Source organism: Triticum aestivum, chromosome 4B (assembly GCF_018294505.1).
Source record: "Triticum aestivum cultivar Chinese Spring chromosome 4B, IWGSC CS RefSeq v2.1, whole genome shotgun sequence".
Taxonomy (NCBI): Eukaryota; Viridiplantae; Streptophyta; class Magnoliopsida; order Poales; family Poaceae; genus Triticum; species Triticum aestivum.
Genome location: NC_057804.1, coordinates 236042074 through 236057908, shown reverse-complemented (window position 1 = coordinate 236057908; position 15835 = coordinate 236042074). Strand labels below are relative to the sequence as shown.

Genomic DNA, 15835 nt, shown 5'->3' with positions numbered 1-15835 from the left:
ATGCTACAACGTGTGATACCATACAATTGTGTTGAAATGAAGGCCCTTTAGAAAGGTACCATAAAAGTATGGCATCATGCTTGAGGAGAGTCTACCAAAGGCATCTTATGTCAATGGTCTTTAAAAAGAGTGAATAGGCAACTCACAGAAAGAGTCATACTTACAATCTCTTATGCTAAACTACCTAATACATTTTACACTGAAGGATTCATGAATTTTATATGGTTGACCTATGTTACTTAGTTCCTCTTGTTGGTGATATTCCTTAAACATTTGGCCAGGGAAGGAGGTATCTCACAATCACTAGAAGGTCTTTGGTTGCAATGCATTTGTGCTCATACCAATGGATGCAAGATTCAATCTTTATAGCAAGACAAAGTAATGCATCTTTCTCAGCTAGCCGAGTGAGGAGTATGGCTATAGTTTGAGGGATCCAACTAATAGAAAGATTTGGAGAAGCAACATATGATAGTGGGAAACCAAAGAAGACAAAGACATCACATCTTAGGTTAACATGGATCCAATTCCACTTTTTCTCATGCATGGGGATCATGGACGAGATGATGACACTAAAGACAATGAACATGCAACTGTCCAAGGCAGTATATGTCAAAGTGATGAGGAGCCTCTAATAATCATGATAATGATGGTAATGATGATGCTAATGACAGTTCACCTGATTCATCACGAGTGCGGGAGAAAAGAAGTGGGGAGAGATCAAGTGCCTTCATGCAAGTATCCACCATATCTATATGTGGTGATACACAATCCAAGTAAGTCTTAATGCTATGAGGAGATAATGCTGATAGACGCAAGAATGAATGGTTGGAAGCCATGCAGGACGAGACAAATTTTCTATATGAGACTGACACCTTGGAGCATTCTTAAATGATGGCATAGAGGTCTTGTATATGGACAAGTCAATGGGTTTCTTAGTTGTGGGCAAGGAGCATTATTTGTGAAATTAAAAAGACCTTCTATGGCTTGAAGCAAGCTCCACGTTGTGTACAAGAAGTTTGAGTCTTTTATGACTGGCGTTGGTTACCATAGAGCACACCTGGGCATTATGTCTTCATTAAGAGGTGTGTCCATGCTGATTTTATTATTATCTTGCTATATGTTAATGACATATGTTCGAAAACGCACAAGATGATTGCTCTCCTTACTAAGGCATTGAGTAAAACATCTGTCATGAAGGATTTGTGACCAACCATGCAAATAGTCGGCATGTGAATCTCCCATGATAGATCGGGGAAGCTGCTTTGTCTCTCACAAGAAAGACACACTGCGAAGGTAGTTGAAATGTGCAATATGAAGTATGCAAAATCATTTAACTCTCTACTTGTAGGCCATCAAATTTTGGCTGCTGAACAATAACCTACAAGCATGAAAAGAAAAAACAAATGATTTAAGTGTGTACCAGTATGTTGTGGGTCGTTTGATGTATGCCATGGCGTGCACTAGGCCTGATATTGCCTATGGTTTTAAATTTGTTAGCCGTTCATAAAAAAATCATGTAAAGCTCATTAGGTAGCAGTGAAGTGGATTCTCGAGTATCTCAAAGGAACTTCTACATCATGTTTATGCTTTGGAAGTCGTGATCTTAGATTGCAAGCCATTACATATGGAGATTGTTGTGGTGAGATCGATCATAGCAGGTCAACCTTTGGACACCTAACAACTTGTGTAGGGGGACCAGTGTCATGGCAATCAAAATTACAAAAAAAGTGTGTTTATGCAAGAACTTTATATGCCTAGTACAAATATGAGGATGATGCTTGTAAAACAATGTTGCGGATGAGAAATTTTTGCAAGAGCTTGGCATGAAGCAAGAGAAGTGTGTTTTGTTTTGTAGAAACCGAAGCACTATTAGTATTTGCAAGAGCACAATGATGTGAGGTACCCTTGGATTCCATATGTAGCAATAATGTTGCGAATTTCAAGTTGTTATAATTTTACAAGAATCATACCGACAAGAATGGTTCAGATAGGATGACCAAGATATTACCAAATGAGAATTTACAAGCATGTCGAAAGGTAATAGGCATGCCCATGCCCCCTCATGAGATTTGTTGGGAGATCCTCCTCGTGTGGGTTGTGAGGATATGACCATTCACAATCTTTTGATGCAGCACAAACCTGTCAAAAAGACCACTACTCCGTATGGTTAATACCTAGGATCACTTCAGAGTTTGCACACAAGAAAGGGGGATGTACATCCTCCCATCAAGTACACTTGGAGGTGTGACAAACTTTAGGTTGGCACCTACTGGTGAAAGAGAAGAAGAAACCAAGAGAGAAAGGGGATGAGAGGGAGACTGAAGGAAGATATTTCCATCATGTAAAGGGAGTTTCTCCACAAAGTTATTAATATGAGATCCACCATATTGTCTCCTTCAAGTGGTTGTTCCACCCTCATTAGTTTGATTTTACTAGTACTGAGTTCTAGCAATCTAAAATCAAGTTGTTGTCATGCTAGATAGAGAAATTTTGATGTATTAGATTCTCCAGTGCTATCTATAGTACATTTCTTGTATCCCACATTATATAACAGTGGAAGAAGATTTTGGTGGCTTCGTCCCATGGTTTTTACCCTACCTTTTGGTTTCTGCATGTACATATATGGTGTTGATTTGCTGATGCTATTGTAGTAGATTAGATTGTCTCTCCTGATTAGACAATATCTCAGGTGTGTCTAGTTGTTGCGAGGTATTTTACTTATATATGTTACTATGTAGTGCGACTTTAGGCCCCAGGGAGCCCGGGATGCTGCCTAGGGCATGGACAAGAAAATTTTCATGGACAATAGCATACATTAGCACTGTAACATATTATAGCTCACTATAGCTAAAAGGTCGGTCAGTGCATGTGATGATCCTAGCTCTTGCTGTTGCATAAGATTCCCTTTTGTGTTAAGAAATGATCTTCGAATTAGTACATGAAGTGTTTCTCGGAGTACCTTCTTTCTGTTGTGGTTTAAGACCATAAAGACAACATTTTCAAAGATTTTAGATTTTTCTACTTTATATTCATATAAATAGGTGGTTTCTATATATAAATCAGTGACATGACCATGTGGTTCAAAACAAACTATTGAGAGGGCCTGAATTGTGGCTTACCGATGTCACCACCACATTGGGAGTCCTCGTCGCATGGTGTCCTCCTATAGGAGAGCCGTATAACTGTAGACTTCCTCTTCGCCGGACTGACACAGGTGAGTTGTTGCATCTTTTCATTGAAACTGATGGAATGTAGCAGCTTGCGTATGCGAGACGGGGTGCTAGGATCCTTGTCGTTCTTGTCCTCTACATCATTTTTCTCCTTGGAACTTGCCATACACTTGTTGGCACATATTTCCATGCTTTGGCTCCTATGTGCAGGATCATCACCACCTTTAAATGTGAGATCACATGTCAGAATGCAGTCTTTGTGCTGGTGTTTTCAACCTTCCTTTTAGGCGCTTACGTACATACCATCATCTCTTTTCATATATTGTTCAATTGACAATGTCATGGGGACACCCCGCCATAATTCGACGATGCGGGAGAGAGCATCAGCAAAACGTGATGCCTTCTCTCGCTTATTCTGCTCCTCATCTTCTTCTTCATCATCGGAAAAATCTGCAGTAAGGGACATACATGGACCAAGGAAAACAATCAATAAACAGTAGAAAATAAGGCATGTAGAATTTAAAGGGCGAAAATACCTCCATCTAAGCTCTTGAATTCCTCCTCATCAGAATGGTCGTCAAGGATGCTAACAGAGTCGAACCAGGCGTCTTCTTTGCAGCAACCACTGGAATCTCGCTCGCTGTGGTGCCACTCCATCTGGGTGAGTTGGAACGTCTTGGAATGATCCGACTTGCGCGCTGACTCAACATGGACTATCTCACTCATCGAGAAGTCAGTGGTGCGCCCTCTTGCATCCACAATTCGTGGTTTGGGCCCATCCGGCATCACTGTCCGGGGATTGCTGCGCCCTCTTCTGCCCCTCCTTGTTGTGTAGTGCCTCTCCGTCCGACGATGCTCAAGAGCTGACTTGGAAGCACATGAACCCATTGTGCTATTTGCTTTACTTCTAGTTGTCTAAGCTTGAATATATGATACTAGCTTCGTTCGTGGTAACTAATTGGTCGGCCTTCAATTAACTAGCATATGTACGCAATAGAAACATGAAATTTAGTAGACCTGATCTGTAAGCACAAGAACACATACATAAGGGTGGTGGAGGCTAAGGCTAACCTGGAATAAAATTCGTGATCAAGAATGACATGTTTGGGAAGCATGTGCATGTGTGGTATCCTACTATTAGAGGCTCATAGAGTACATAGTTTTTTCATTTTTGGAATGAGATCGATAAACTTCTTCCTTTCTTTTTGGTAGTTTGTGAGGCCACTTTCACTTTCATAGAAGCTTCTTGTTTGGTTTGCATAATGCATAGAGAAACAAATAATTTTTGCAGGAAAATAAACTATGAAATATTTGATTGAATAACAATAATGATGAGCATGTATGTCTCCTATTGTTGGAAGGGGAATGCTATTAAATATGCATATATTACACAAATGCATGGATCTAGTGTTTTATCGCGGGGTTGCAGGCACAACTGCGTTTGTCGGAGAATTTGCAAGGTCAAAGACAAGGAAATCTCAGAGAACCATCTACTTGACAACCAATAATGAGCTAAGAAAAATTGGTAAGTGAACATGTGAATTATAATTTGGAAAACCAGTAAATGAATGATGGAATTTTTCTGTGCATAAACAAGTGACTTCTACGCTGGAAGATATCTATTATAGAGAACATTCATTTATTGTGTTAGTAAACATGTTTATTTTTTATTTTTTGAAGGGCGTAATAAACTTTAGTTTTCTAACTGAATTATAAGAAAAAAGTAGTCTAGAAACATTGAAAGAAGTCACGCGGAAGATTTGATATGAAATTTCTAGAGTAGTTGCCAGCCCGGTTATTATTAATCTTTATATGCACATGCACACCCTATACGAATATATGTATGAATAAGCATGTGCATTCATAAATATAGGTTTTGTGTTTTCCATATCTCATATACATGAGTACAAATTTACCAGGAAAATAGTGAATCCAAATCTAAAGAGTATAGAGGAGTGAGAAAGAGAAAGGGATAAAGTACCTCTCAAATTAATTTTGGAAGTTGGAACAATGGGCAGTAACGAAAATCTACATGCATGTATGTAAGTATAGTGCCGCCCCTCCCTCACACGAAGGTCGACAAAATGTGGCCGACACTATGGGTATTCCCGTTGCCACTCCCTTGTGCGAGCACGGTGGACGTCAAACCGCCGGCAGGCCTGACGGTGGAGGCAGGGAGAGGATCCGACAATTGAATGAAAAAGCTTAGTAGAAACAACAACACCATCTATTAATTAGCATTATCCATATATAGCATGTTTCCTTGTTTGGTTCTTGTGTCCATTGAAGCAAGAACACATGCATGCGGGAGGGCATCAGCAAAAAATAGCTAGGACAGTAAACTAGGCGTGATGAGCCCTACATTTTTAGATGTGAGGCAAGAAGCGCACGATTTATAGAATAAGCCCCAAATAATAGCCAGCAAGGTTAGCGCCTTACAATATTGCAAAAGGAAGGAGCTGAGCCGGGGATTTTTAGTTATGCGGTGAAAAAACAAGAGCCTGTAGCTAGAAGTATAATCAAGTTCATCGGTGATAAGCATAAACGTAGATATGCAATTGGTTTAAATCATGCATCCATTGTCTTATACTTCAAATCTCTCCCTATATATATATATATATATATATATATATATATATATATATATATATATATATACATATATATATATATATATATATATATATATATATATATATATATATATATATAACGAAAATCTAGTTTATCCTGCTATCTATACCGCACAAGAACTTAGTGATGCTCGCTCTGGAAAGTATTCGCAGTCGTATTGCGCACAGTATAATCAAACCATGGCTCATGTGCATGAACAAAGAAATGCCGTGTCAAGGTAACGATTGTGAGGTACATATGTCTCCAAGACGAACAGGTACAAAATGGCACCTTCTGGAGCACCATGGCTAAACAGAGTCGTTTGTGGGTACTCTAACTACCAGCACACCTTGATAGACACCTTCCTCCACACGATTTACAATATCCCTATCCACTAGGGCGCAGATACATCACAACTCTCACCATCTCGAATGGAGTCGTCGGCGTCAACCACCCAGCACAGCTCGGTGACGAACGCCCTCCCACTGATTCCATTCCCATTTTGCGGCGATAAGATGCTCACCATTGTGTGTGGGCAGATTAGATCCAGGACGGGAGATTGTCTCTACAAGTGTATCAAAAGATATGTAAGTTTTCATCCCCACCTCAATCCATCTAGTATCAGAAAATCCAGTGCCTGAATCTTTTTCTTCCTAAATGCAGACCGGGAAATGCCATTTTTATGACTGACACGAGGGCTACAAGAAGTGCCTCCAGGAAATCAAGAAGCAACTGCCCCAGTTGACCAGATCCCCTTGTATCAGCCACCACCAGCCCTGCCTGCCATCATCTCCAATGCCAACGGCTCAACGCAGTCACACGCTTGGCCCAAGATCAAATTAGGCTCAACATCATGCTTGCGGTCACAAACCTGATGGTCACAGTGCTTTGTGACAGCTATCTGCATCATGACGTTTAGTGTGTTTTCATGTATCGTTATAATAGAGGAAAAGGTGTGACATCTTTTGATGAGATGGTAGCTATCGTTTTGGAGGAAGTAGACATTGACGATTTGACTACGAACGTGTGATGATGTTGTGCCTTAACAACCACTAAACCAACTATGATGAGGTTATTAACCATGCCAGGGCACAATCGACGTGACCACGAAGGTCTATTTCCTACAAGCAATCGCAGAACCAGCAAGAAACTGAGATTACAATCTGGATATTGCGAATATAAGAGGAAAGCTTTATTAATCAAGTAGGGTTCTGCGACGTCTTTGTCTGGTCGTTGAACACAACTGAAGTACACGAGTTGCAGCTATTGCAAACTTTAATCTAAACAACACCCGAAATCTAAACAGTGCCTTAAGGGTTGTATTTGTAGGTGGAAAGAGAGGGGATTTCATCCCCTTAGGTGGGACTAAAACACCTCCTGAGTCATTTCCAATACAATACAGACTCTAAAAAATAGCCTATAAGTAGTATTTTGAAATTACATGGGCCTGGCCCAAAAATAAGGTGGCGTAGGACCTATATTAAGCTATGGGTGAAATTTATGAAAGGGCATCTTGTATATTTCATCCATGTCCTTGTACGTCATCATGGTGACTCCCAAGTGCTGAAAACTCCACCAGAAACTCCATTCTTATTCCCCTTCTACATGCCATCATCTCCACGCTTGATCATGCTCCAATGTTCATCCTTCTTGTCCAAGCTAGGCCCTCCATTTCTAAGAAAAACAAATGTATCCAATTGAGGCAGCATCATATTCTCATTAGAATCGTTACAAAGAAACAAAACTACCTGCTAATTTAATTGGCGTGCACAAGATTTAGTAATAGGTCCCATGTAAGTAACAGCAGGGGCTGTGGGTATAACTGTGATAGTGATGTCCTCATCATCCCCCCCTTCCTTAATTGCAGTCGCCCTCGATGGAAGCTCATCTTTCGCACTCAAGTAAGGCTTCAAATCTGCAATGTTAAAAGTGGGACTAACCCCAAAATCTGCAGGTAGCTCAAGTTTATATCAATTATCATTTATTTTCTCTAACACCTTAAATGGAACATCAACACGTGGCATTAGCTTTGACTTGTGCAAATCAGGAAACCTACTCTTACGCAAATGTAACCAAACAAGATCTCCAGGTGCAAAGACAACTCGTTTTCTACCCTTATCTCCAGCAAGTTTATATTTAGCATTCATGCGCTCACTATTTTCCTTAGTTAACTCATGCATTTTTAAGACTAATTAAGCATGTTGTTTATCATCAAAATTAACCTTCTTCGAAGAAGGAAGAGGCAACAAATTAATGGGTGCATGAGGTAGGAAACCATACACAATCTCAAAAGGGCACATCTTAATAATAGAATGTAGCAAACGATTATAAGCAAATTCAATATGAGGCAAGAATTCTTCCCACATTTTAAGGTTAGTCTTCAAAATAGCCCTAAGCATAGTAGACATGTTCTATTAACTACTTCAGTTTGTCCATCAGTTTGGGGTGACATGTAGTACTAAAAAGCAGTTTAGCCCCCAATATATCCCATAAACATCTCCAAAAGTGGCTAAGAAATTTAGTATCACTATCTGAATCAATAGTATTTTGCACACCATGCAAGCAAATAATTTCACGAAAGAACAAATTAGCAACTTTTGAAACATCATCACTTTTATGACATGGTATAAAGTTTGTCATTTTCGAAAATCTATCCACGACAACAAATATGCTATCGCCGCCCCCTTCTTTTTCGAGGTAAACCTAAAATAAAGTCCATAAATAGGTCCTCCCATGGAACACTAGGTACAGGCAAACGACATATATAACCCATGAGGATTGTGTCGTGACTTTGCTTTTTGGCATGTAGTGCATCGAGCAACAAACCACTCAACACCCCGTATCAACTTTGGCCAAAAGAAATGTATAGCAAGTACATCCTCCGTCTTCTTCATGCCAAGGTGTCCCAATAATCCTCCTCAATGCGCCTCCTGCAATAACAAAAGACTAAAGGAGTTGGCTAGAATGCAGAGCTTGTTAGCATGGAACACAAATCCATCATTAATGACGAACTTGTTCCATGTTCTTCCATCTTAACAATTCTGCATTACATCTCTAAATCCGCATCATGCACATATTAATATTTCATGGTCTCCAAACTAAATATTTTAAAGTCAAGTTGTGAAAGCATAGTATTGAAAGGTGACAATGCATCAACAATTACATTTTATTTACCCTCTTGTGTTTAATGAGATAAGGGAAAGTCTCAATGAATAACCCATTTAGCATGTCTACGGTTTAGTTTAGCTTGACTTTTAATATGTCTCAAAGATTCATGATCAGAATGTATAAACAATTCTTTGGGCCATAAATAATGTTGCCATGTTTCTAATGTCCGAACAAAATCATATAATTCCGTATCAAAGTAGAATAGTTCAGACTAGGCCCACTCAATTTTTCAGAAAAGTATGCAACAGGTTTTCCATCTTGTAATAACACAACTCCTAATTCAATTCTACTAGCATCACATTCACGCTCAAAAGTGTTATTAAGATCAGGAAGTTGGAGTAAAGGAGCTTGTGTCAACTTATCTTTCAATACCATGAAGGCTTCTTCCTCTACGATACCCCAAAAAAAAGGCACATCCTTCTTTGTAAGCTCATAGAGAGGTGCTGCAATGGTGTTGAAATCTCTCACAAAAACGCCCATAGAAACGAGCAAGCCCAGCAAAACTCATTACATGTGTGACAGTTTTGGGCTATGGCCAACTCTCAAAAGCTTCAACCTCGGCTTTATCAACTTCAATTCCCTATGGAGTAATAACATAGCCAAGAAAAGATACTCAATTGGTGCAAAAGGTGCACTTCCCAAGTTACCAAACAAACGTGCATCCCATAGCACAATAAAATCGGGACGTAAATGTTCGAAATGTTCCTCCAAAGATCTGCTATAAATCAGTATATCATCAAAATAGACTACCACAAATCATCCAATGAAAGCACGTAAAACTTTGTTCATTAATCTCACGAAAGTACTAGGTGCATTAGTTAACCCAAAAGGCATGACTAACCACTCATATAATCCAAACTTAGTTTTACATGTTGTTTTCCATTAATCTCCCAATTTCATACAAATTTGATGGTATCCACTATGCAAATCAACTTTGAAGAATATTGTAGAGCCACTCAATTCATAAAGCATATCATCTAGCCTAGGAAAAGGATGACGATAACGAATAGTAATATTATTAATGCCTCTACAATCAACACACATATGCGATGTACCATCCTTTTTCGACACTAGAATAATAGGAACAACACAAGGACTAAGGGATTCGCGTATATAACCTTTGTCGAGCAGCTCCTGGACTTGACGCATAATCTCCTTCGTCTCCTCTGGATTTGTATGGTATGGTGCACGGTTGGGTAGCGATGCACCAAAAATTAAGTCAATCTGATGCTAAATCCCTTGAATACACGGTAATACTGGTGGCATGTCTTGTATAAAGATGTCAGCGAACTCCTGCAAAATGTTAGTGACAGCAGGAGGCAAAGAGAAAGGCACGTCCTCGAATGAAAATAATGCCTCTTTGCACACAAAAGCATAGCAAAGAGATTTGCTAAAATCTAGCTCATCAATGTCAGATTTAGTGGCAAGTAAACATGCACTTTTCAATTTAATTTCAGAAGCAACACTAGATGGTTTATTATTAGGCTTCATTTGTTGCTCAAATTCTTTTGCCACAATCTGATTTTCACTCTTATTTTTCTCCTATTTTGCTTTATTAGCTCTATTAATATCATCTTTAAAAATGAAATTAGGAGATATAGGAAGCCAAGTAAAATGTTTATCCTTATGAACAAGAGTATACTGACTGTTTATACCATGGTGTACAGAATTTTTATCAAATTGCCAATTCCTACCAAGTAACAAAGAGTATGCTTGCATGGGTACCACATCACAATCAACATAATCGGCATATGTAGCGATACTAAAATGCAGACATACGTGTTACCTTAACCTTGCCGCTATTGTTGAACCATTGTATGTAGTAAGGACAAGGGTGTGGTCTGGTGGTGAGAGACAACTTCTCTACCATCTCCATGCTAGCCAAGTTGTTGCAACTCCCTCCATCCATGATGAAGCGAGCAGAATATTCCTTCAAAACTCCCTTTGTATGGAACAAATTGTGCCTCGTCTTTTGCTCAACCCGTGTAACCTACACACTCCAAACACGTTGAGCAACTAAACTTGCACACCCGTCCACATCTCCAACAGCCATGTATTGTGTCTATTGTTCAGAATCATGTCCACCCTACTCTTCACTAGCAATAAGAGCCAAAGTCTCCTCATCATAGTCACAGGCACTACTGCAGGATGCTACTAACACGACACTACAATCAGAGACCCTTCGATGAAACTATGTGCGACACATTAATCACAAACGGTGTTCTAATAAAACCGTCAAAAATGATACGAAACGTTTGCGATGGTTGACACATCAAACACTATTCAGATTATAGTTGCATGTGAGATGCGTGGCATACAGTTCACTCGAATGAACTGTTTGTGATTAGCTTAGCAACATAAATGGTCAGGCATATGAACATGTGTGTGATATACGGAATACAATTCACCCAGATGAACTTTTTGTGACTAGGCAACACAACAGAAACGGTCTTGTAGATCAAGGTGGGTGCGATAGACGGCATGTAGTTCACTCGGATGAACTTTTTGTGATGAGCCGAGACAATAGAAACGGTTCAACTTAATATGATGTGTATGATACGTGGCAAACATGCAACTCGGATGAACTGCGATTATAAAAGAACACAAATGTTTACAAGTGACAATGTGTGTGATACTAGGAAAACAGGTCACTTGGGTGAACTATTTGTGTCATGGAATTATCGCAGCAGATGCCCTAGCATGAGGACTTAGGTGTGGAGCCAGCACTACGAGGTTATCTTGAAGGGGTTAAAAGCAGACAAGGGACTCAGAGATTTTACCCAGGTTCGGCCCCTCGCAACGAGGTAAAGGCCTACAACTACTTTAGGTTGTATTGCTTGGGTTTCGATTACCAGGGAGCGAAGACGCTTAACCTAGTTCTCGACTTGTTATTTTTGACCCTAAATCGCCGCCGGGTCACCCCTTTATATACATAGGCTAATGCCCGACGACTTATAGAGTCCCGGTCGGCTCATACACATCGTTTCCGGCTCGGTGACAGAACTACACTTTCCTTAACATACAAGTTAACATATGACGGTTTACGCCCATGGGCCTCAAGTTTCCTTTGGGTCTTGGGCATTCACCAAGGTTGCTTCGTGAACCGCCATCTTCAACATCTTCATAGGCTTTCTTAATATGAACCTCCAGTGGTATGACCCGGCCCCTCCTAGGCGGGTCATACCCAATAGTTATATCCCCAACATTAGGCCCCAGGTTGATGCGAACTTGTTCATATTAATCTTCAACACTTAGAAAAACTACTTGCTCATCTGTCCTTGTGGGATCTTGTAACCTGCCATGACGTCATCTCCTAGCATTGTGGTAACCCGCCGTGACGTTACCTCACATTAATATCACATGAGGCCCAGATCTTAATATGCCTTCACTTTTTAATGAATCCCCGAAGATCAAGGCGTTTGTGCTGTCACATATCCATTTTTCAACCTCCTCAATTCCTACGCATGCCACTTATCCTTCTGCCTTATAAATAGGGCCAGGGGTCCATTTCACTTTCCCCCCTTGCCTCCTCGTCTTCATCTTCTTCCTCATGACGCCTCAGCGCCCGAGCTCCGCCGCCGCCATCGACCTTTGCCACTGCCTTAGCCACGGGCGCTGGACCAACCTGAACCGACCAGACTTCGTCCATGTGCCTCCGCTATTCAACAGCTCCGGTAAGTTTTTCCCTTTCTCTCACCATAGACCCCATTAGGGTTTCTCCAAGTTCGTCGGAGTTCATCTCCGCCCTTCTTTGTTCTTCGTTGTTTCTTCTAAGTTCTAATGCTCATCTTGCGCGGTGTTAGTCTTAGAACTCATTTTTTTATTTGAATGCTTCCTCTCGATGAGAGATCCCATCTGGGCACATGAACTGCTCTGCCCCTACAACTTAGGTTTAGAAATTTTCTTCATTATTCGAACTGCCGTAGATCCAAAATCATAGCATCAATCTATGAAAGTTGTTTGTCCAACACTTAGCGATTTTTCCACTTCACAGATCTGAAAATCGATAACTGTGTGGGCGGGTTAACTCATAAACTGTAACCCGCCAGGTACCATTAGTCCCCTCTTAAGCCGCCAATAGTTTACCTTTATAACTCCAATGCTATCCTCTGACTTAATACACTTGCATGCATGTTTCATCATTGTTTTCCCTTGAAACAACAGCCGGCTTAACAACATAACCTTAAACCGGCAAAAAAAATACCTTTCAGGTCATCAGCAATGACTAAGACTTTCACTGCATGCAACTGGGTACCATCCCGGGTCACTGAGGAAGCGTTAAACATTTTCGTTGCAACTAGCACTCTAGCCAAGAAAGAGGACATCCACTGGAGGGTCCCAGGCCTTGAAAATCCTCCTGAGCCCAAGGACGGAAAAGTGATTGTTTTCACTGACCACATGATCCGAGGGTTTAGCCCGCCCAGCTCAAAGTTCTTTCGAGATGTACTTCACTTTTTCCAACTTCATCCTCAATACATTGGGCCCAACTCCATCCAATATTTGCAACTTCCAAGTATTTTGTGAAGGTTATCTCCAAGAGGAGCCCACGGTTGAACTGTTTAGAGAGTTTTATTACTTAAACCGTCAGATAGAGTTTACTGATGGGCCCAGCTTGGAACTTGACGGAGTTTCAATTCAGAAGAGAAAAGAAGCTAGTTTTCCTTATGCCAAGCCGCCAAGCCATCCCAAAGACTAGAGCCAAACTTGGTTCTATTGCCAAAACACATCTCATGCAGACGAGAATCTCTGCCGGGTTAGCGTGACCACCGGCTCAGCAACACACATCCACTTCCACCGCGGATCAGCACAAAGGAGCGGGCCAAGTACGTGCCCACGTTTTCCAAGCTTAGAGCCTTCATGGCTAATGGCTTAACCGGCATCGACCTTGTTTGGTGCTGGGTCTCCTGGAGGATCTTGCCATTAAGCCGTCGCCCTGGCTTAATGTGTGAATATACCGACGACTTGAAGGATCCCCAGCGCCACTACGAAATTCAACTATTTGACGCAGAAATTACTGAAGCCACCAAGGTGTTGCTGAACGAAACTTGGGCGGAATGCAGTAAAACCGGACTTAGTCCTTACCGCACCTTCAACAAGCCGCCAGCTGTAAGTGTTGCACACTCTGCGTTCAATCTAAATCACATTTGCGTTAATACTATCCACTTATCATCTTTTGACCTCAACAGGCTGACTCTCCATTTTGGAAGAAGAAACCGCAAGATAAGCCGAGTAAACCGACCCGTACCAAGACCAAGGCCACCAAAAGGCCTGCCAAGAAGAAGACCACTGATCCCTCCGAGTTAAACTTGGATGATGACGGTGATGATGATGAGTCAGAGGTAGAACTTGACTCTCTTGGCTCATTTTTTCCACATCTCATTGACAATGATTGTTATCAGGAGGAAGCCGGAGCCAGCCATGCGTGCGACGAAGAGGTAATTGTACTTTCCTCCGGCTCAGAATCTGTGCCAAAACATAAAACTCGCCAAGCAAGCCGGAAAGTAAGGTTTTCTCATCCTTTGGCTTATTTGGATCCGAACATTATTTTTAAGCATCAATTCGCTGCACAACCCGGAACAGCAGGAGCGAGATCCTTTCCTCCGGCTTACCGAACACCCCAGCTCCTCGCAAGCGTCGTCCAGAGGTCTCAACAAACTTCGACGTAACTTATCCCAGGGCTGGTCTTTTTGGCAACCTCTTAATCCTTCCAATTCAAATTATCAGGGAACATCATATTCTTTCTCTGGCGGCTCAACGGGGACTCATGTCCCGGCCTTCAAACCGGTGCCTGGGTAAGACTGTCAAATCTTTTCTTTCAATTATATACTCAACTGTTGTACTAACCTTATCTTGTGTTTCATTCACAGGGCTATGGCAAATCCCAGAAAAAAGATGAAGGTGACAAAAAATACTGGGAACCCCTCTGAGCCGGAGCAACACTCAGTAGGGACCTCCCACAAAGCCCTGAAGCCATAGTTGATGAACCGCCATTGGTCGATCACAACGTTGACGTAGACCAGATGGATATTGATCCATCCACCACTTATCCGCCAAGCCCCATTAAGCCGCCAAGCCCTATCAAGCCGGCTGAAGAAAAAGATGTTGATGTTACCATCACTGGGCATGGTTATGCAAAGGCAGGCAACCCCACTGTCCTATCAAAGCACAACGCTAAGGAAGAAATTTCCGTTGCTGACAAGGGCAAGTGGTCAGCCAATCTGGAAAGCTATGCCCACTTTAGTGCCCAAGAGATTCATTCTGGCTACCTGAACCGCATTTACACAAGCCGTGACTATGAAGACGGCTTGGTAAACTTGATGAAGGAGCATTTTGAGGTAAACGCTATAACTCTCTTCATATAAATACACTTCCATTAGCCGCCAAGTTTATTGGACATAATAGAATAGAATGTGTTGTAATCTTCAATAGCTTTATAGATAAATTCCAGTAGCCCCCAAGGGCCGGTTTATACTTTCAAAATAAACAGGGACTTCCAATAATAATACTTCAACTTTGAATGTGTAGCCCCCAAGGGTCGGCTTAATCTGTCAAGATGAGCCGGGACTTTAAATAGTAATGATTTAATTTCATATCTGTAGCCCTCAAGGGCTGGCTTAATCTGTCAAGACAAGCCGGATCTCACTACCACATGTCCAAAAAATTGAAGCATATATCCCCCATGAACCGGCTATAATCATCATATAGCAACCAGGTCATCATAAACTTGTCTTGAAAAAGAGCAAGGTGCATTAGTCCCCAAGTGCCAAGTAAAATACTTGTATTATGGTTGGGACTTCCAAACTCCGCCTATGTTTTCTCAACATAGCCGATCCCAAGCCCGGGTAAAGGAGGAGGGTTGTGATAGGCTTGGTGAGCCAACGTAA

General features: G+C 41.3%; 1 protein-coding gene across 1 annotated transcript in view; it reads right to left on the bottom strand.

Moving 5' to 3' along the window:
- Positions 1-5349, bottom strand: part of LOC123094741 (uncharacterized) — a 30669-nt gene extending 25320 nt beyond the window's left edge. Inside the window, exons 1-4 of the mRNA XM_044516672.1 lie at positions 5152-5349; positions 3707-4192; positions 3474-3620; positions 3120-3392 (exon numbers count right to left, since the gene is read on the bottom strand). Coding sequence (XP_044372607.1) covers positions 3120-3392; positions 3474-3620; positions 3707-4058 — 772 coding nt within the window. The 5' untranslated portion in view covers positions 4059-4192; positions 5152-5349. The remainder of the gene's footprint in view (positions 1-3119; positions 3393-3473; positions 3621-3706; positions 4193-5151) is intronic.
- Positions 5350-15835: the final 10486 nt, after the last annotated feature.